Source organism: Peromyscus eremicus, chromosome 1, assembly GCF_949786415.1.
Source record: "Peromyscus eremicus chromosome 1, PerEre_H2_v1, whole genome shotgun sequence".
In the NCBI taxonomy this organism is placed as follows: Eukaryota; Metazoa; Chordata; class Mammalia; order Rodentia; family Cricetidae; genus Peromyscus; species Peromyscus eremicus.
The window spans coordinates 158,661,031-158,683,530 of NC_081416.1; the positions used below are offsets into that span (position 1 = coordinate 158,661,031).

Sequence of the window (22,500 nt, forward strand, 5' to 3'; positions counted from 1 at the left end):
GTTTCCAGAGCAATTTGTCAGTCAGAGCTAGGGGATCAGAGACTCGGCTCCACGTGGAGCTGACGCAGCTGGGCGTTCCCAGCAGGCAGGAAGCACGTGGCTTTGCTTCCCAGGCTGTGCTAGCAGTCTCCGGATCTCTCTGGGGCTCCATCTCGGGCACAGCCCTAAAAGGTAACCCGGGGGTCTGCTGGGGCCCACCCTGCCTGTGTCAGGAGACTGGGGCCACATACGATAGATCTGCTCAGGGAGTCACAGCTAGCAAGGGGGGAAAAACCCAGTCTGTTTTCCTAGGACTAAGGGATTGAGGGAGTGCCTAACAGAGACCTGTGGACAAAGGGGCAGCTCAAAGGCCCTGAGGTAGAAACACTCCTGGGTATTTGAGGAATAGCATTGTGTAGCTTCTACAGACAAGACAGGCAAGCGAAGAAACTGAGGACACAGGAGATGGCAGATGGAGTGGGGGACTCTGCTTGTCTGCGTGAGCTGAAACCACAGAGTTCTGGAGTGTTGCACATTCCCATAGGGTCCCTGTGGCTGTGAGCAGGACACAGAAGGCAGGTAGAAGAGACAGTGGTGGCTATCCTGGCAGGAGGCACTTGGTAGAGGTGGCAAGCAGTATTGGGCATAGGATCCAGATGAAGTCCTCACTCCAAATCCTTTCTGTTTCACTCCTGAAGAGGCTGCAGGGTGGGTGTGGCCCCTGTTAAGATCCTGCCAAAGAATCAGAATATGATCCTTTCAGACCCTTGGGTCATGGCAAACATGGGCGTGTGGGGTCGGTGTAGATTCAACAGGAGAGTCGGGTGGTGAGCGGCCAGACCCCCTGGGCTGTGTAAGCATGTTGTTCCTGCGTGACCTCCTTACACTGTGTGTGTCAAAGTCTTAGCTCCCCACTTTTTGCTGTGTGAACTCCTTCAGGCCCTCGGTCTCTGAACCCACCCTCCTATCCATCGAATGGGATAGTAATGGAAGCCCAGGCTGGGCATGGTGGCACGCGCTTGTAATCCTAGCACTCAGGAGGTAGAGGCAAGAGGATCAGGAGGAGGTCAGGTCATCCTCAGCTACACAGCAAGTTGGAGGCCAGCCTGGGTACATGAGATTCTGCCTCTAAAAATTTGATGATAACAATAACAGAGCAGAGCTAGGGTCCAAGGTCATGAGGACAAAGTAAAGCTGTGAATTTAAAGGACTTAGCACAGGGCTCCATCCAGAGCTGGGTTATCTCTTTATTACGCCTTTATCCTGACAATAATCATCTCGAGGACACAGAAGAAAGCGTCCATCCCATATGTACTAAGGACAAGTTATTTAGGCTCCCCAGGCCTCACTGTCCCCGCCTGAAATATGACAGTGACTCCTACATCAGGAAGTGTCAGGTGCTGTATGAGGTGATGTGTGGGAAATGTTTGATACCAGGCCTCACTGTGTCCAACGTCTTTGCAGTCAGCCACGTCCCTGCCTCCCAGGCCGACCCTGCTCTTTCCCCAAAGACAGGGCCGCAGCTCTTCACTTTGTACCGTCATCCACCTGGGACCGCCGACCCTTCCCTTCAGAGCCTCGATGGAGCAGTAACATTGCTCACGATCCCAATGGGCTGTGTCCACCCAGCCTGTGGCTAAAGCAAGGGGCAACGGTGTAGGAGTCATCTCCCCACACCCCTGCCCTGCCTTAGCTGGAGCAGGGCTCATAAGCCCTGGACAGGCCAGCTCCATACACCTGCAGTTCAGGGACCACCACGGGGGGCTCCTTCCTCAGAAGAAAACAGGCTCACTAATGGGAAGGGACAAAGCGCATGTGCGCACGGAAGCAGGCTTGCAGCCTTGCTCATCTGGAAGCAAAGGGCAGCTCTTCATCCACAGGCCTCACATCTGCACAAATACCACATTGAAGCAAAGGGCTACCGTGGTGGCTTTGCCACCGAGGTATCAGATGGCCACTTCCTTTTTGCTTGGAACCGTCTGTATATGGTTTAGTTTTGCTTTCTGCCTCTGTACATTGCCGTCATCACCACCTGTAGAATTAATAGAATAGCTCCTGTTCACCGTGCCAGAGCATTTTCTTCTAACGTGTCCAATCCAGTTCATTGAAATGCTTTTTTTTTTTTTTTTTTTTTTTTTTTTTTTTTTTTTTTTTTGAGACAGGGTTTCTCTGTGTGACAGTCCTGACTGTCCTGGAATTTGCTCTGTAGACCATGCTGGCCTCAAAATCACAGAGATCCACCCACCTGCCTCTGCCTCTCGAGGGCTGGGATTAAAGGTGTGTGCCACCACCGCTTGGGACGTTGGGGTGAGAAGATTGCTGTGAGTTCCAGGCCAGCCTGGGAGGTAGTGGGAGACCTTGTCTCCCAACAAATCACAACAAAGAAGAGAGCCTTACCTGCTGGCGCCGTTGGCTGCCAAAGTCCAGCTGTGATCGATAGCGGGGGTCAAATCGAAGGGGCTAGGGAGCCGGCTCAGCGGGTAAAGGCTCTTGCTGTGTAAGCCTGGCAACCCGAGTTCAATTCCCAAACCCATGTAAACAGTGGACAGAGAACCAACTCCACAAAGTTGTCCTCCTGCCTCCACACGTCCCCCACCCTGGTGCACACAATAATAATAAATAGATCTTGAAGGTAAAAATTAGAAGTCAGTCATGGTGGCATGCACCTTTAATCCCAGAGATTGGGAGGCAGGGTCTCCAAGTCCAGGTCAGCCTGATCTACATCGTAAGATCTTATCTCAAGCAAGGAAAACTTTTCTTTTTGTTTTAGAATATAGAGTTGTGGTTTTAGGTCAGTTAGATAGAGTGATACTTTGATGCTCGGGTGTTTTTTAAATGCTTGAGTGAAGCTGGAGAGCTGACTTGGTGATTAAGAGCACAGGACTCGATTTCAGTTCCCAACACCCAAGTCAGTCAGCTCACAGTTGCCTATAACTCCAGCTCTAGAGAATCCAGTACCCTCTTCTGGGCTCCTCAGGCACCAGAACTCATGTGGGCATACACACTCTGACACATACTAATAAATAAAAAGTATATATATTGGGGTCTGGTCACTATGAACCGAATGCTCTGAAATTGCAATCCAAAGTAAACCTGATTTATATATACCATATATGTATATGATCTATATATGCTGTGTACATATATGTGGTATGTATATACATACATACGTACGTACGTACGTACATACGTGTGTGTCCCCAAGACAAGGTTTCTCTGTGTAACAGTGGCTGTCCTGGAACTTGCTCTGTAGACCAGGCTGACCTCAAACTCCCAGAGATCCACCTGATTCTACCTCCCAAGTGCTGGTATTAAAGGTGTGCGTCACCACTGCCCAGCGTACATGTGTGTTTATGTGGCGTGCATGCGTGTGCATGTACATGTACAGGTGAAAGGTTAACTTGACACCAGCCTTTCTTAATCACTCTGCAATGTATAAATAGAGACCTGATCTCTCACTTGAACCCAGAGTTCACTGGTTTCAGCCTACTGGGGTACCCTGCCTCTGCTGTCTGCTAGGATTACAGGCAGGCTGCCACACCTACCCACCCATGTGGGATCCAGACTCCACTCCCCACTCTTGTGCAGCAAGTGCTTTGCCAAAGAGCCATGCCCCAGCCTCTTCTCCCTTTCAAGCAGCCTCTTGTGTCGACCTGGCTGGTCTTGAACTTTATGTAGCCACAGCTGACCTGAGTGCCGGGATTAAAGTGTGCACCACCATACCTAACTGTCGCTGGAATCTGCTTCAGCAGCGTGTATGTGAGTGACTCATTTCTTTGTCTTTCTCTTGCAGTGACATGGGCTCCAGGGCTGGCTACCCCGCTCAGGTTTACAAAACAGCCAGTGCAGAGACTCCCCGGCCCTCCCAGCTCACTCAGTGCAGCCCCTTCCAGCTCTCCACGTCCGTCCCCAAGTCTTTCTTCTCCAAGCAGCCCGCACACAACAAGCATCCAACCGGATGGAAGAGAACAGACGAGCCCCCACCACGGCCACTCCCCTTTGTCGACACTAAGAAGTAAGTGCCACTGAGAGACCGTGGGGGCGTCTCTGGGACAGGAAGAGGGTGACTCACTGTATTCCACACCCTGGGTTTACAGTTGTGAACAGGACAGGTGACAAACCCCTGTTCTTAGGGAACTGACATTCAGTTGGGACGACAGTAAATACGGCAAATAAGAAACTGTAGCTGAGCGTGGCAGCATGCTGCTGTAACCTCGGCACTCCTGTTCCTGCTTCCCATCCCTGTAGGAATGCTGGGAGTGTAGATAGATGCCACCATATCCACTTCTACGGAGGCTCATGTACCTTGCATGGCTAGTACTTCATACCCCACTGAGTCAGCTCCTTGGCTGTGGTTTGCTTGCTTGCTCGCTTTTTCTTTTTAAGATTTATTTCTTTATTATGTAGTGTTCCGCCTGCATGCATGTCTGCAGGTCAGAAGAGGGCACCAGATCTCATTACAGATGGTTGTGAGCCACCATGTGGGTGCTGGGAATTGAACTCAGGACCTCCGGAAGAGCAGCCAGTGCTCTTAACCTCTGAGCCATCTCTCCAGCCCACTTGCTCGCTTTTTAATTTACTCATTTATTTGTATATGAGTTTGTGCGTGTGTTTCACACACATGAAAGCCAGAAAAACAAATCAGGCATTCTTCTCTGTTGTTTTCTGCCTATTGCTTTGAGGCAGGGTCTCTCCCTGAACTTTGATCTCTCATTTTCTCTGTTAAACTAGAACCCAGCAAGATCCTGTGATCCTCTTCAGAGCTGGGGTTGCAGGAATGGGTAGAATGCGTGGCTTGTTACCTGGGTGCCAGGATCTGAACTTTACGATTGTACAGCGAGCACTTTTTGACTGCTGAGAGCCATCTCTCCGGCTCCATATAGAGTGAAAGAGAGGGGAGTGGGCTGTGCAGTTAGAAAGGGCTTTGGTGGCAGGTGGTAGTATTGTACGCCTTTAATCCCAGCATTCAAGAAGCAGAGGCAAAGGCAGATCTCTTAAGTTTGAGACCAGCCTGGTCTACAGAGCGAGTTCCAGAACAGCCAAGGCTACACAGAGAAACCCTGTCTTGAAAAACTAGGAAAAGGAAGGAAAGAAGGAAGGAAAGAAGGAAGGAAGGAGGAAAAGGCTTTGGTACTAAGGCATACTAGCTCAGCAGATCACTTGCCTAGAATTCCCCAGTGAGGAGCTGGGGTGTGGCTCAGTGGTAGAGCCCCTGCCTAGAATCCCCCAGTGAGGGGCTGGGACATGGCTCAGTGGTAGAGCACCTGCCTAGAATCCCCCAGTGAGGGGCTGGGACATGGCTCAGTGGTAGAGCACCTGCCTAGAATCCTCCAGTGAGGGGCTGGGGTGTGGCTCAGTGGTAGAGCTCCTGCCTAGAATCCCCCAGTGAGGGGCTGGGGTGTGGCTCAGTGGTAGAGCACCTGCCTAGAATCCCCCAGTGAGGGGCTGGGGTGTGGCCAGGGGTGGAGCCCCTGCCTAGAATCCCCCAGTGAGGGGCTGGGGTGTGGCTCAGTGGTGGAGCCCCTGCCTAGAATCCCCCAGTGAGGGGCTGGGGTGTGGCCAGGGGTGGAGCCCCTGCCTAGCATCCCCCAGTGAGGGGCTGGGGTGTGGCTCAGTGGTGGAGCCCCTGCCTAGAATCCCCCAGTGAGGGGCTGGGGTGTGGCCAGGGGTGGAGCCCCTGCCTAGAATCCCCCAGTGAGGGGCTGGGGTGTGGCTCAGTGGTAGAGCTCCTGCCTAGAATCCCCCAGTGAAGGAGACCTGGAAATGTGGCTCAATAATAGTATTACCTAGAATCTGTAAGTTACTGTTAATCCCCTGCACTACAACAACAAAAGCTTTCAAAGAGCCTTTAGGTTTTAATTGAAGAATACGATAACCAGTGTTTATTTTGTATTTACCAGATGCTAGGCTCAGATCTGAGTTATTTTTCATATGTAAAGATTATTTTAAAAAAAAAAAAAAAGGAAAGAAAGAAAAAAACTGGGCAGTAGTTGAGCGCTCCTTTAATCCCAGCACTCAGGAGGCAGAGGCAGGCAGATCTCTATGAGTTTGAGGCCAGCCTGGTCTACAGAGTGAGTTCCAGGACAGCCAAAGCTACACAGAGAAACCCTGTCTTGAAAAACAAGCAAAAAAGATTATTGATGAGCTTTATTTATTCATGTACTGAAGAGAGGTGCACATGTACAAGTCAGAAGATACCTTTCAGGAGGCAGTTCTCTCCTCACTCTGTGTGGATCCCAGGAATCAAACTTGGCTCCTCCAGTTTGGCAGCAAGCCCCCTTCCCCACTGAGCCATCTTGCTGGCCTCTTCTAAGTGCGTTCATTTACTGAAGGTTCACAACGTCTCCCTGAGGACATGATATTCTCCCCACTTAATAGATGAGGCAACTGAGGCTCAGGGTTTGATGCTAGTGGGAGGTAGCCCTTGTATCAGAATCCACATAGCCAAGGCCAAAGCTCTTATCCTCTTGGATAAGGAACTAATGCCCTCCTCCATCTGTTCTTACCAACACCTTCTTTCCTGACCTGGATGGATCTGTTTAAATCTGTGGGTGACATAGAGCTTGGAGGGAAAGAGGCACCAGGAGACAGAAGAGGGTCCCTGGAGGTATCAGCAGGCTCTGAAAATCCAGTTCACACGTCTCACTAACAGCCAGAGGGGACTCTGAAAATTAGAATCTGGCATTCTCCCCTTCTTACAATATCCAGCCACCCCTCTCCAGGGTTAATGTTGGAGGTTCAGGGTCACTGGGCATGTTCTGTATTAAGCGCTTACATACCACGTTCCTTGAACAGGCTTCTGCCCAGATCCTGCCTGATCTGTCCCTCACCCCCATCCTTCACTCTGCTCCAACTACACTGACCTTTTGCTGGGCCTCAAATTTAATACATGGTGACCCCACCCCAGGGCCTTTGCATTACCTCTTTCCCTGGCCTGGAACATTCTCATTCCACATAGTCTAAGGCTAACACCACCTCCAGACAGGTTTTTGCAGGCTGGATAGCCCAGTCTCTTCACTCTGTTCTACTTTACACTTTTCCCACTGGAAGATAGGTGTCACTGTCTTGGTCATGGGACACAGGACGGTTCTGGAGGGGGTGGCAGGGTCTCCCACTGGATGTCTCACAGTTCTGGAGGGCCGGCAGGGTCTCCCACTGGATGTCTCACAGTTCTGGAGGAGGCGGCAGGGTCTCCCACTGGATGTCTCACAGTTCTGGAGGGGCCGGCAGGGTCTCCCACTGGATGTCTCACAGTTCTGGAGGGGCCGGCAGGGTCTCCCACTGGATGTCTCACAGTTCTGGAGGGGCCGGCAGGGTCTCCCACTGGATGTCTCACAGTTCTGGAGGAGGCGGCAGGGTCTCCCACTGGATGTCTCACAGTTCTGGAGGGGCCGGCAGGGTCTCCCACTGGATGTCTCACAGTTCTGGAGGGGCCGGCAGGGTCTCCCACTGGATGTCTCACAGTTCTGGAGGGGGCAGCAGGGTCTCCCACTGGATGTCTCACAGTTCTGGAGGGGCCAGCAGGGTCTCCCACTGGATGTCTCACAGTTCTGGAGGGGGCGGCAGGGTCTCCCACTGGATGTCTCACAGTTCTAGAGGGGGCAGCAGGGTCTCCCACTGGATGTCTCACAGTTCTGGAGGGGCGGCAGGGTCTCCTACTAGTAGCCATGAGGGAGAGATGGTCTGTTCCAGTGCCTTCTCCAGCATCATGTACTTTGCTGGCTTACTCTGGCCTTCCCTGGCAGGAGGAGCTGCTTCACTTCCCAGTACTCACTTCATCTTCATAGGGCCTCTCCCTCCGTGGCCACCATTCCCCAATGTTCTCAGATTCACATCCATCCTATTGACTTCATTTCAACTTGATTACCTCTCCAAAGGCCCTGTTTCTAGGTGAGGTCACATTCACATTTTTTTTCACCCAGTACCTTGTACATGCTAGGCAAGCGCTCCACCCATGATCTGGATCATACACCTTCTCCCCACCATGCTGGCAGTGGAACCCAGGGCCTTGTAAACACTAGACAAGTGTCCTGTTCTCTGAGCTACATGCTTAGCCCTTGATTTTATTATTTTTTTTTTAGATTTATTTATTTATTATGTATACAGAAGAGGGCACCAGATCTCATTATAGATGGTTGTGAGCCACCATGTGGTTGCTGGGAATTGAACTCAAGACCTCTGGAAGAACAGTCAGTGCTCTTAACCTCTGAGCCATCTCTCTAGCCCAGCCTTTGGTTTTATGAGACAGAAACTTGGTCCTGTCTCACTTCCAAGTGCTAGGGATATAGATGTGCACCACCAAGTTTGGCTACAGATATATTTGTTAAAATAACAAATATAAAAGACTGACTAAATGCTTTATTTTTTTGAGGTTTACTTATTTTTATTTTATGAGTATGGATGTTTGCCTGTATTATAGTATGTGTACCATATGCATGCCTGGTGCCCGTGGAGACTAGAAGAAGGCGTTGGATCCCATAAACTGAATTAGAGGCAGTTCTGAACCACCATGTGGGTGCTGGGTTCTCTGAAAGAGCAGCAAGTGTTCTTAACCACTGAACCATCTGTCCAGTCCTGACTCGATGCTTTTATCTGTACCCTCCCATTTTATAAAGTTGCTGGCGGGGGGGGGGGGGGGGGGGGGGGCAGGTATTTTATTTTCCAGAGCTCAAACCCAGGGCCTCGTGTCTCCTAGGCAAGATCTTCTGTGCTGAGTTACAGCTCAGCCATGGAGCTTTTAATTCACACTTTCCCTGAGCATCTCTAGATCATGACCTCGTCATATACAGAGACTCTTGACTCCTCCAACCCAGTTTTTCAGAAAACGCTGTTTTTGACCCCTTGAGTCTAGACACACTTGTCACAGAACTATGATGCTGTTGTGAGGGGCCAGGCTCAGTGGTAGGAATCTTGCCTTGCCTGCACAAGGGTTCCAAGCCTAGCATGCCAATAAAAAACAAAAATCTCACCAGGTGTGGTGGCACATAGCTCCCAGAGGCAGGAGAATCAGAGTCCCTCAGCCTGGACTGCTTGATCACAGCACTGGTCACCCTGCCAGCCTTGGAGTTTCCCTCCGCAAGGCCACCAGAATCCTTTTTACCATGTCTACTCAATGTCTCTGCCTCCCTGGTCATCCACCCTGGTCATTGGTGTCCAGCAGTCCCATCGGGCCTTGTCTGAAGCTGGCTGTCCCACCGGTGGAGTCCCACAAGGACACTGTGCACCAGCACAGGGAACACAGTCTGTGAGCCAGGCTTTGCTGCGTGGCCCTAGTCCCTCCTGGCAACCCCATAAGAGGGGCCTTGTTCTTATACCATTTCCCAAAGGTGCCATTAATACCTCACCTGACATCCCCAACCAGACAAGGCACAGCAAAGCCAGGACCCATACCAATGGCATCTCATCTCCCAGACTCCGGCAGGCGGACCCGAATATGAGATGGTGTCCTCCTCTTCTGAGAGAAACTTCTTAGAGGAAACAGACTGCCCTGTGTTCAGGCACACCCTGTTGATGAAAGATGGTGTCAGCTAGGGCAAGACAGGCCATGTGCTGCAGAGGACAGAGCACCCGCCGCAATGGGGGTGTCATCGCTGGCTGTGGCCCACAGCTCCCTCAGAGCTGGTCAGGCAAGCCTCATTTTGTTCACTTCATCAATGAACTCTCAAGTGAGTGGTTTCCCTTCACTCAGCCGCCAGAGGGATGAGGGGATGGGGGTCCACCATTGACTGCTCACCTCAGGACCCATCTCTTTAAATGGTGTGGTGGTGATTTCTACTCGATGGCAGCTGTGGGGACCTTTGGGGTCATCCCAAGTCTACAATGGAGAACTAGCTGGTGAAGGGTATGCCAGGCTGGGGTGGCCACACTGTGCCGAAGTCAGAACATGCAGCCTTCCCTGCCTCGTAGCCTCTGCCTCCTGGTGCCTCCACCTCAAAGGCTGACCTAGCTGAAAGGCTGGGACCACTCACAGCGAGGTGGCTCTATGGCCAGAGACATCATACAAGGTTTCTATATGTTTCTGCCATGTTTGAGCCTCTCCTCCAGAGTGCAGCCGCACACTTACCGCTTCCCTCAGCACCGTGTTATAGAGACATGTAATTTTTTCAGGGCCACCAACCCTGTCTGAGGGACTGGGAATTCAGCACAGGAGGCCCCTAGAACAGCTCCTGCTGACACCATAGGGTGCAACACATGAGTGGTAGTCAGGAAGACAAGGCCCCAGTCCCAGCTGAGGACCCAGGCATGAACATCTGCATCCATGAAGAGGGATGACCGTGGAGGGAACCAGAGAAAATCATGGCATCAAGGAGCGGCCCGGGACCTGGGAGAGTGAGCGAGTGCTCGGGAGGTGCCAGTCTACCACAGATGCTACCTACAGCTGTAGTTACAAATGTAGTCCATGGGTCAGATGACTTCAGTTCACATACAAGCTCCACAACACTGTTTTAACCTCCAGGGAGGTGCCGATGACGACCTGAGGCATGCACAGTTACACATACAGCGCCAGCCACGGCCCAGGGCCCACATGCTGAACTCTGCTTATCTCGTGAGCAAGTCACTGTGTGGTTTAGAGCAGCTGGTAGACATGCCTTCCACAAGTGTCTTCAGTTTACTGAGCCTCAGTTTCCCCAACTATGAGATTGAGGACAGTAATGCCTCTGCCACTGAAGTAGTATGAGGGTTTAGTGGGCTTTGGGTGCTGGATTCCAGTGGTTAACCATGGTTTCCAGGCTCCCTTCTTCCTCGGACTCAGCAACCCCTAACTCCAGCTCAGTGCCACCCAGAAAAGAACCATAGGAGCCTCTCCTTGGGCACCAGTTCCGCACAAACAGTAAGAACTGTCCATACCGTTTCCCACTGGCTACCACCAGCCATGTTGGCAGAACCCTCAGCCCTGCTGACAGCCATACTAATTAGCTTAATTAACCTGGTCCCATGGGGGCCACCCCATTTGGAGGCCAAGGCATCACATTGGCTGGGATGGCTCACAGCCACGCCTGACTCACTGCTTGCCTGCACTTGTGCCCTGTCTCTCACAGAAGAACTGCCTCTGCTAGAGTACTGTGTGCACAGCTTCCTCTTTCTTGTTTTTTAGTTCCTTAAATTATTATATGTGTATGGGTGTTTCGCTGGCATGTATGTTTGCACCACCTGTGTGCAGTGCCTGTAGAGGCCAGAAAGGATGTCAGATCCCCTAGAACTGTAGTTACAGATGTTTTTAGGCCTCCGTGTGGGTTCTGGGAATCTAACTAGAATCCTCTGGAAGAGCAGCCAGAGCCCCTAACCACTGAGCCATCTCTACAACTCCAGAGCATCCTCTGTGGTTGTTCTTTTTTCTGATGGAATTAAACCACAACATGGCAAAATCTGAGTTTAGATAGTGTGGACCAATCAGAGTTATGTCTCGGAGTGCTGGACAGATCTGCAAGCATGATGCTTTCTTTCAGATATGTTTTGAAAGGTAAGATACAGAAGGTAGAAAATTAAATACCGCAGAATGCTTAAGGTTTTGGTTTGGTTTTTGTTGTTGTTGGGGTTTTTGTTCGTTTTCCTTGAGGGGGTTGTTGTTAGGTTTATTTGGAGGTGGTAGTGGTTTGTTTGTATGTGTGTGTGTATGTGTGTGTGTTTGCACATCTACATACCCATGCTCACATGCATGCTCTAGTGCAAACACATGTGGCCATGTGCATGCCACAGCAGGCCTGTGGAGGTCAGAGGACAACTTTCAGGAGTGGGTTCTTGCCTTCCACTGTGGACTCCAAGAATGGGACTCCCGACTGTCAGTTCTTCATAGCAAGCACTTTACCCACTGAGGCAGGATCTCACACAGCCCAAGTTGTCTAGAACTTGGTGCATTGCTGAAGATGACCTTGAACATCTGGTCCCACTCCTTTGGCCTTCTCAGTGCTGGGGTTACAGATGTGCGTTGCCACACCCAGCATTATAGAAGGTATAACAATGCAAAGAAGCTCTCTTCGCTCACAGTCCCTGAATCCCCTCCACAAAAGCAGCCACTGTTTGATTTCTTCCGTATCCTTCCAGACATGTGTTGAATGTGACCTCATGCTGCACACCCTCCCTTTTTTGAAATGTATGCGTATGGGGGTTTTGCCTGCATTTCCATATGTGCACCATGCGCATGCCTGGTGCCTGCAGGGTTCAGAAGAGTAGTTACAGGTGGTTGTAAGTCACTGCGTGGGTGCTGGGAACCAAACCTGGGTCCTCTGAAAGGGCAGCAAGTGCCCCTCACTGCTGAGCCATCTCTCCAGTAACCCCTTCATTTTTTTCCTTTGAGTCTTTTATTGCTGTTGTTTGAAATTACCACTGTATAGGGTAGCCTTGACCTCTCAGTCCCCCACCTCAGCCTCCCGAATGCTTGTTACGGGAGTGTGTGGCACACGTGGAGTTTCCTGAACGCTTGGTACAGGAGTGTGCGGCACACGTGGTTCCTCGCTCCCTCTTGTCTCTATCAACACAGTTACCAGCTGTACTTGTGTTTCTGCTTTTTCCCTTCATGTCTTCTGGCAATGGCTTCATAGTAGGGCATAGAAAATGGCCTTGTACTTAAGAGCCGTGGAGTGGCTTTTCCATGGGATAGCTTAGAGCCACCAATCCTAACCTAAGATCATTAGATTTGGACAACTGTAGAGACCAAAGAGCTAGACAAAGAAGGTACAATACAAGGTATTGAAACCAGTCTTTTTTAGGATAGAGATTAATGGTAGCAGTCAGCCTAGAATCCCCCTGTGAGGGGCTGGGGGCATGGCTCAGTGGTAGAGCACTTGCCTAGAATCCTTCAATGATGGGCTAGGGTGTGGCTCGGTGATAGAGCCCCTGCCTAGAATCCCCCAATGAGGGGCTAGGGGGTGTGGCTCAGTGGTCTATCATGGCCCTAGGTTCCATCCTCAGCGTCACCTAAAAAAAATTGTTTTGTTTTTTAATTCATATTAGGCAAGGATTTTGCCACTGAGCTACACCTCTAGCCCTGCTGCATAGATTCTGCGTGTTGGTGTTAGCTCCAGCAGACAGGACCTAAACACACTCTTCACATCATGTGTTCCTGCAGGCCTTTTCCCTGATATAGAACTGCCAGGGTGGAGAAAGTGCCCATTTAATTGTATTCCATGGGTCTTTTTACACTCCCTCAAGAGGAGAAAGCTGGACAATGCTTTCTCCATGGAAGCTATTCTGATGCAGACCTGCTCCTCACTAGGGCAGAGGACCCTGCATTGAGGATTCTGGGAAAAGCCAAAACTCAAAGGTGTGGGAGGGAAGCCTTCCAGCTACCTCAGAACATTTGTGTAGGGTACTTCATCTGTCCTTCCTCCTCTCCCTCCTCTTCCTCCTCTCCTCCCAACTGTAAGTTTTTAAGTTGTCCCTGTAAGGACGGAGACAGAGAGCCCCAGACCTACAGATCTGGTTTGGGGAGGAATGTGGCCTGACAAGGAAGCCCCACCACCCTTTCCACCCACCCTTTTAAAGCTGCAAGGGCAGCTGCTGAGGAACAGAGAGAAAATGCAGCCTTCAAAGCCTCCCACAGCCCAACACATCTTACTTCCTTTTTTGGCTCAGAGTCTTTCTTCCTCCAGTAACAAATGGTACACGCCGGATGCTAGCCTGCTCTGAGCTGCTTGTGATGATTGTTGTTGTAATACATGGTTATAGTGAGTAAAGCCTCCTCCATGCCTGTAACCCTAACACTCAGGAGGATAATGTGTTTCAGGCCAACGTGGGCCACATAGCAAGACCCTGTCTCAAGAAAGCGAAGCAGAAGAACAAAGGAAAAGGGGGGCAGGGGACTGAGGTATAGTTCAGTAACAGAGTGCTTGCCTGGCATACGTGAAGCCCTGGGTTTGATCCCATCATCACAAAGAAATTAATTAATTTAAAATAGGGCTGGGGAGATAGCTCAGTGGCTAAGACCCAACGGCCACCATCCTAAGCTCGGCCTCCCACTCCAGGGGCTTCTAGTCTAGAACTGACATAGCGGGGACATCTCCGCTTGTTGTTTTCCAGGGGATCCAACACCTTCTTCAGGCCTCTGTAGGTACCAGGCGCACAAGCACAGTGCACAGACATACATGCAGACAAAACGCCTGTGTACGTAAAACTTAAACAAAAATTAAAAATTAAACATAAGTTAGATATGGTGGTGTGTACCTTTAGTCCCAGTTCACTGGAGACAGAGGAAGCTGGGGCACTGCAAGTTCAAGACCAGTGTGGCTGCACTGCAGGTTCCAGGACATCCAGGGCTACGCAGAAGGACCTTGTCTCCAAAAACAAGCTTCTGCTCCACCAGTGGCTTCCTTGGTTTTTACTTGCTTGTTTGGTTCTTTTTATTTTATTGGTGTGTATATGTGTTTGTTGTGGGATGTGTGTGCATGGTAAGTGCACGTGTGTGCAGGCCAGAAGAGGACATTAAATCCCTTGGAGCTGGAGTGCCAAGTGATTGTGAGCCACCCACCTTAGGATTTGGGAACCAAACTTTTGTCCCCAGGAAGAACAGCAACCATCTCTCCATCTCCTCATCTGGTTTGGTTTGTGTTTTAAGACAAGATCTTTTTTTTTTTTTTTTTTTTTTTTTTTTTATTTATTTATTATGTATACATTGTTCTGTCTGCACATATCCCTGCAGGCCAGAAGAGGGTGCCAGATCTCATTACAGATGGTTGTGAGCCACCATGTGGTTGCTGGGAATTGAACTCAGGACCTTTGGAAGAACAAACAGTGCTCTTAACCTCTGAGCCATCTCTCCAGCCCTTAAGACAAGATCTTATGTAGCCCAGGCTGCCCCAGATTCGGTACATAGTTAAAGATTACTCTGAACTCCTGATTCTCCACCTCCCAAGTGTCGGGATTACTGATGTGTGCCACCACACCTGGCATTAGGTAGTACTGGAGATGGAACTTGGGGCTTAGTGTGTGCTGAACAAACACACCCAGTCCCTGCTGGGTAGCTTTGGAGCCCCAGTACAAAGTGGTGTCTCACAAGGCCTTTGCTGCTGACATTGTTTCTCCCTAGGAGCGGCAAGGACTCAAGTCAGAGCCCAGATGTCCCCGCTATGTCAGTTCTAGACTAGAAGCCAGGCCACAAACAGAGACAAGAGAAGGTCTACAAGTCACATTGTCCCACAGGTCTCTGGGTAGCAGGCCAGGAGCTATGGGGGAACGGGCTGGTCTGAAGGGAGCTGGGAGCCACAGGAGCCTCCATCTCAAAGATGTGCTTCTGTCGGGCCAGCCAGGTGCTTGGCCGCAGATCTTCTGGGGTGTTTTCCAGCAATGGAATACTGCCTCGGTCACTTTCCTAGTGCTGTGAAGACACCATGACCAAGGCAACTTATGAAAGAGTTGATTCGGGGCTTACGGTTTCAGGGGGCTAAGTCCATGGTGGAGAGCGTGACAGCAGGTAGGTAGGCCGGTGCTGGAGCGGTACCGAGCGCTCACATCTTGAGACACAACCGCTAGGCAGAAAGACACTGGCAATGATGGGACTCTTGAGAGCCCCCCCCCCCGCCGCCGCCCCTCCAGTGGCACACCTCCTAGTCCTTTCCAGGTCGTTCATCAGCTAGGGACCAAGTGTGCAAGCCTCTGAGCGTAGCTGTGGATCAGCATGGGAAAGAGGAGGAGAGTGGCCCCTGCTTCCCATCTGCCCTCTGGAGTGGGAGGCCGAGCTTAGGATGGTGGCCGTTGGGTCTCAGAACCCTGTGGTGTAGGGAATGTGACATGACAGAAAACCCCACCTAACCTACCTGAGTTCCTGAAGCAGGGGTGAGGGCTTTCTGGGATACCCCAACACTTGTGAGGGATGTGCTCACCTCTCACATGCCTACCCTCGTGAGCCCTGCCACCACCACCCCCATCCTCCTGACATGCATCAGGACCTAACACTGGCCAGCTGGTGGCTCAACCCCTAGGGCTCCCGGAAGCAACCATAAATCTGTACTGTGCTCACAAGTCTCGTGCAGTCTGTCCCTGTCTCCTCCCAGGCCTCACCTCTTCTCAGTCTCAACGTGCCCCCTCTTCCACCCGGAATGTTCTTCTGTGCGGATTCCTCCCTTGATGGTCCCTCCACCCAACCTTATTTGCTTCAAAACATGTTTCTGTCTCACACGTAGGGTCCACCTTGTTCACCTGCCTAGAATCGGCCCCTCCTGCAGGTGGCTCTGAGGTCCCTGCCTGCTGTACCACAGCCCTTGGAATAGGCCCGTTCAGGCAGGTTCCCAGCACAGGTGATAAGTGCAGAGCCAGGTAACATAGAGGAGGCACAGTCACTGGATGGTGGTGGATAGTCTTCTCCAGTCCAGACGGCCCTGGGAAGCAGCTGAAGGCCCTCTGACTCCAGTGTTCTCGTTCCAGGCAGGTGGACACCAGCGCTAAGAATGTCTTTGGTCAGCCTCGGCTGAGGGCATCCCTGCGAGACCTCCGGTCCCCACGGAAGAACTACAAGTCAACCATCGAGGATGATCTGAAGAAGCTCATCATCATGGACAACCTGGGGCCAGAGCAGGATCGGGACACAGGGGTGCGTGGCTGCTGGCCTCGGGACGGTTTGGGAGGGGGGCAGTGCTCTGTCATGTCCCCAGCCTTTGATGTCTGCTGGCCCTGCTGGGGTGTGCAAGTGAGCGTCTCCTGTTGCTCATGGACAGAACCAGGACTTAAGCCACTGGAAAAGGCCCCGGAGACCCTGGGTCTCACATCTTTCTCCCAGAGCCCAAGAGGGAAATGGTCCTACCAGCTGTTGAGAGCACAGGAACCATGTGCAGGGTGGGCTCCCATTGCCAGGCAGGCAGTCTATGGGAACCAAGACAGCCCTTCACGGAGCACTGTGGCACACACCTGTGACCGCAGTCCTCAGGAGACTGAGGCAGGGGAATCACATATTCCAGGCCAGCCTGGACTACATGACTAGCTGAGACCATATCGGAAAAGAAAAGACATGTACAATTCAGTGGTAAAGTGCCAGTATAAGGCTACGGTGGAGGCTAGGATCAGAAGCCATGGGCCACAGTCAGGGCTGGGGAACCCTGGGGGGGACATCTAGTGTTGTGACCGGTAAGGGTACAGAAGTGGATGCTGGGTGAGTAAGAACTTGCCAAGAAGCCCCCAGGGCAGCAACCACACGCCCGGCGTGCCAATCCCTTGTCCCACCCTGTCCCGGCAGCAGTCTCCCCAGAAGAGCCTGCAGCGGACACTGTCGGATGAGAGCCTGTGCAGCGGGCGCCGGGAGCCCAGCTTTGCCAGCCCGGCCAGCCTGGAGCCTGGCCTGCCCAGCGATGTGCTCTTCACCAGCACCTGCGCCTTCCCCTCCAGCACGCTGCCCGCCCGCCGCCAGCACCAGCACCCCCACCCACCCAGCGGGGCACCCAGCACCATTCCAGCCACTGGCAATGGCTTCCCAGAGAAGAAATGTGAGCCTGGGCATTGTGGGGCTGCAGGTCCCTCAGGGCTGGGCAGTGGGGTGCACCACAGGTGGGAGGTACCTGGTGGTCCTATATGGCCAGTCATGTGAGGGGAAGGGTGCACAGGTGCTCAAGGGGACCTCAAGGAGCAAATATTGCTGGCCAAACACTGGGTCACCTGAGACCAGAGGAAATGAGCTTCCCCAAGGACAGGGCCTTACATCCTCTGCTCCCCAGCCTCCCTCTACCCCACCAGCTTCCCTGTACCCCACCAGCCTCCCTCTACCCTACCAGCCTCCCTGCACCCCACCAGCCTCCCTGGTCCCACCTAAACATCCCATTTTTTTAACATTTACTTAATGACCCTACTTCCCCAAATATGCCATGCTTGGGGGTGGGGGCAGTCCTGGGTGAGACTTATCTACCCCTTTATTTCATCTAGCAGGTATTTATTGAATATGCCCTGTAAGTGGGGTACTGGTACATCATCTCCTGAAAAAGCCATGGTGTAGCCAGCATGCTGACACATCTGTAATTCTAGCACTTGGAGGCAGGAGGGTCATGAGTTTGAGGCCAGCCTAGGATTGTAAGCAAGACCTATCTTGATTGAAAAAGAGAAATGGCAAAGTCGATCAGGCTGCGCTCTGCGAGCTCTCCTCTCACGTCTGACAAGCAGCCAAGGCTGTGCTCTGCGCTCTGAGCTCTCCTCTCACGTCTGACAAGCAGTGGATACAACCCTGCTTGCTGCAGCGAACCCCATCCAGACACACTGGAGGCTGGCTGGCTGTTTTAGTATTGGATGGTTGATTGATTTGAGACAGAGTGTCACTATGTAGCCCTGGCTGACCTGGGACTCACTATGTAGACCAAGCTGGCCTGGAATTACAGAGATCCTCCTGCCTCAGCTTCCTGAATGCAGAGTGCTGGGGTTTTAGGCAGGAGCCATCACTCCCAGCCACCTTCCATAACTCCTCTGCTAGAAGTGGCAAGTAGTGGTGTGTGTACTGGAGGGAGGTGGGTGGGGTGCTGCGTGGCCTTGAGAGTGTTAGAAAATGTGTGGCATACCTTACTTCTTTTCTTTTTTTTTTTTTTTGGGTTTTTCAAGACAGGGTCTCTCTGTGTAGACCAGGCTGGCCTCAAACCCAGAGATCCGCCTGCCTCTGCCTCCCGAGTGCTGGCATTAAAGGTGTTCACCACCACACCCAGCTATGCACAACTTATTTTCTAAAATCCGGACTGTCTTTAGTTTAGATGTGTTCTGTGCCTAGGATTTCAGCTTAGGGGTCGTGTCCCCATGTCATCTAGATGTGAAACCCCCTGTATCTCTCTTACTTTATGGGGCTTGAGATAAAGGAAATCCTGGGACTCTTTTAAGGGTACCATCTCATCCCTTTAATCTTCTTGCAGTAGCCAAGTATGGGGATCACACCTAGTACCCTAGCGCTTAGGGGGTGAAAGCAGGAAGGCTCGGGCCAGATGGATTTCAGGGTCAGCCTCGACTGCACCATGAATTCGAAGCCAGCTTGGTCTAATGAAACCTTGCCTCGAAAAAGCTAGCTGTAGCTAGAGTTTTCCTGCCTGGCCCACAGTCAGGGCAAATCTCTCTCACCTGCCAGTCCCACAACCGCTCAGACCCGACCAAGTAAACACAGAGACTTATATTGGTTACAAACTGTATGGCCGTGGCAGGCTTCTTGCTAACTGTTCTTACAGCTTAAATTAATCCATTTCTATAAATCTGTACCTTGCCACGTGGCTCATGGCTTACTGGCATCTTCACATGCTGCTTGTCATGGCGGCGGCTGGCAGTGTCTCCCTCTGCCTTCCTGTTCTCTCCTTTCTCCTCTCTGTTAGTCCTGCCTATACTTCCTGCCTGGCCACTGGCCAATCAGTGTTTTATTTATTGACCAATCAGAGCACACATTTGACATATAGACCATCCCACAGCAGCTAGCAAAATTTTTAATCCAGCCATGGTGCCTCACAGTCCTTGCCTTGGTGTTCTGAGGCTTTTAGCCCCAGGGCTCTGCCTCAGCCCTATTCCTCAGGACACCCCACAGATAGCTGTGCTCTTCCGGCCCTCTTCCTTCAGGCCTGACAGTCACTGCTCTTTCTTGGAGTCCCCCCATGTTCCAATCTTCCTGCCCATCAACAGAGCACCCCAGACACCCTGACATAGCACCCCAGACACCCCGAGAGAGCACCCCAGACACCCCGACATAGCACCCCAGACACCCTGACAGAGCACCCCAGACACCCCGATGAGCACCCCAGACACCCCCTGGCACTAGCACAGAGCCCTGCCTCCATGCTTCCTAAGTCCATCCTTGTCTCCTGCCTCTGCCCTCAGCCTTGATCCCCTGTGTTGTTCAAATCTTAGATAGTCTTTTAATTAAAAAAAAAAAAAAAAAAAGAGCTAGATATCAGAGTTTTAGAAAGCTGGAAGATCAGAGAAGCAGAACAGCCAGCCACCAGTTCTTACCTCTACGAAGTCCTCAGTCTAAAGAGAGTGAGTTCCTGTTTCCTCACGCCTTATATACCTTTCTCTGCCCTCCATATTACTTCCTGGGATTAAAGGCTGTGTGCTTCCCAAGCAAAGGCATCAGGGATTAAAGGTGTGTCCACAACTGCCTGACTCTGTTTCTCTCCTATACTGGATCAATCTCATGTAGTCCAGTATGCCCTCGAACTCACAGAGATCCAGATGATCTCTGCCTCCCGAGTGATAGGATTAAGGGTGTGTGCCGCCACTTCCTGACCTCTATGTCTAATCTAGTGGCTGGCTCGGTCCTCTGATCCTCAGGCAAGTTTATTAGGGCACACAATGTATCACCACAACTCTGGCTGCTCCTAGCTGAGGCCTGGCACTCAGGACATGCCCACTGCAAGCCAGAAGAAGTGAGAGAGTACTGTGCATGTAGGTCCAGAGAACAGGCAGATTGGAGCCCCTTCCTCCAGCTCTGCCACACTCTCTCCATCTGGACCCAGCTTCCCTCCCCTCTGCCTTTCAAACCCACGGCCTCTGGGTTCTCCCATCCCACCCACGCCTGACCACGCCGCCCTGTTTCCCCGTTACAGCCCCATTCGCTCTGGGTGTCTTCCCCTTTGGACTAGGAATATCCTGCAGACAAGGCCTAGCGGCCTCTGTTGGCGAGGCCTTTGCCTTACAGAAACATCTTAAAATACCAGGGATGCGGAGCGCTGCTCCAGGAACAAATCTGGAGCTGATTACAAAGCCTCCGATGGGCCCTAAGTCCTGACAAGACCTGCCACGTGACTGTCAGGACGTTTCCTGTCCTCCAGCATTGCTGTGGGGACAGCCGGACATCCTGTCCACACATCCCAGGGGTAGCCTGCACACCTCTTTGGGAGGGACCGTACCCTTCAGGTGGAAGACTTCATGGTGACCACAGGCTCGTCACTTCTCTGACTTACCTCCTTCTGCTCGCTCTGAGCCACCTGGGCTGCCTCATTGTTTCTTGAACCTCCGGGACTCCATGCCGACTGTTCCATAGGAATGCTTTTCTCTCGGGTCTCTCCCGGTGCCTACCTCCCATTGCAGAGCGGTGCTGGAAGGTCACTCAGTAACACCTCCCCTGCTCCTGTATAGAAAGCTGCCCACACAGACACCCAGCATCGCAGTGCCCTGGCCCCGTGAAGCCTGATGTGTACCTCATGTGAACAGTGTGAAATACCTGTGTTCCTGTCCCTTCCACGCTGTCATGCTCAGTCACCCCCGTGTCTCCACATCTTCCCACGTAGCGGCCATCTCAACCTCGGAGCTCTCGCTGGCTGACGGACGGGACCGGCCCCTGCGACGGCTTGACCCTGGAATGATGCCACTACCAGACACGGCTACTGGCCTTGAGTGGTCCAGCCTGGTGAACGCTGCCAAGGCCTACGAAGGTAGGTAGCCTCCACCCGGGCTCCCTGGTCCTCGGTGGCCATCTGTTTTGGGAGGATTGCTGGAGGCCCTAGAGTCTGCTGGACCTCACACTGGCTTCCAGAGTCACAGAGGGAAGTTAAAACTTTGAGTTGTCATTTGCTAACCATGCATCCAAAGCAGGTGACCTCTTCTGATCCCCACTCCTGGTCTACTGAAGGAGATCCCTCACCAACTGCCGGGGCTACAGAATGGTTTAAGAAACAGCAGCGTGGTGGTGGTGGCGCATATCTGTAATCCCAGCACTGGGAGGCAGAGGCAGGCGGATCTCTGAGTTCGAGGCCAGCCCGGTCTACACATTGAGTTCTAGGACGGCCAGGGCTACACAGAGAAACCCTGTCTTGAACCTCCCCACCCCCCAAAAAAAGGTGGCCCCAGAGCAAGCCCTCCACAAACAGTGCCCTATTGAAGGCCACATAAGACCCATCTCAAAAAAAAAAAAAAAAAAAAAGGCCAAGCATGATATCCTGATCTACAAAACAAGTTTCAAGATAGCCAGGCCTATGTAGAGAGACCGTCTCAAAAAAAAAAAAAGAAAGAAAGAAAGAAAGAAAGAAAGTCCTAGTTAAGCAGCCAAACTACAGGTGACACTTGTAAATTCAGCAAACTGAGTAGGACCCAGTGCTAGCCCACTACTCTGCTGTGTGTAGGAGCCTCACCCTGTCTGTCACAGGTAGCTGGTAGAGCTCTGGCATTATGTCCCCACCTCCGCAAGCAGTACAGAAGAAAGACACAAACCTTACATCAGGGGAACCTTGCATTCCTGTGCACTAACGTCTTGGCCAGAGCCTCGGCCCATGGCCATGCTTTGCTGCAGCAGTAAACTGGGTAGGTAGCCCGTGTGCCCGACTCAGATGGGATTTGTGAGCTGCAGTATAGCAAGCTGGTAAAACACTCCTGTGGAAGACCCTGCATTGTTTTTTGCTTGGTTGGTCTGGTTTGGTTTTTTGAGACAGGGCTACTCTGTATAATCCTGGCTGTCTTAGAACTTGCCCTATAGACCGGGCTGGCCTTGAACTGACAGAGATCCATCTGCCTCTGCCTCCCAAGTGCTGGGATTAAAGGTGTGCGCCACCACAGCCTAGCTCTAAGACCCTGGGTTTGATCCCCAATGCTGAATGAACAATTGAGTGAATGGCTTTGTTTGTTCATTTGTTTTAGATAGGTCTCATGTAGCCC

General features: G+C 51.8%; 1 protein-coding gene across 3 annotated transcripts in view; it reads left to right on the forward strand.

Moving 5' to 3' along the window:
• The window catches only part of Sipa1l3 (signal induced proliferation associated 1 like 3), a 218,932-nt gene that overhangs the window by 188,989 nt on the left and 7,443 nt on the right, over positions 1 to 22,500 (forward strand). For 2 of the 3 annotated variants that reach the window (XM_059276364.1, XM_059276371.1), the window contains exons 15-18: positions 3,773 to 3,994; positions 16,336 to 16,501; positions 17,141 to 17,387; positions 21,141 to 21,284. In XM_059276364.1, coding sequence (XP_059132347.1) covers positions 3,773 to 3,994; positions 16,336 to 16,501; positions 17,141 to 17,387; positions 21,141 to 21,284 — 779 coding nt within the window. The remainder of the gene's footprint in view (positions 1 to 3,772; positions 3,995 to 16,335; positions 16,502 to 17,140; positions 17,388 to 21,140; positions 21,285 to 22,500) is intronic. The other variant, XM_059276377.1, reaches the window with a different exon arrangement.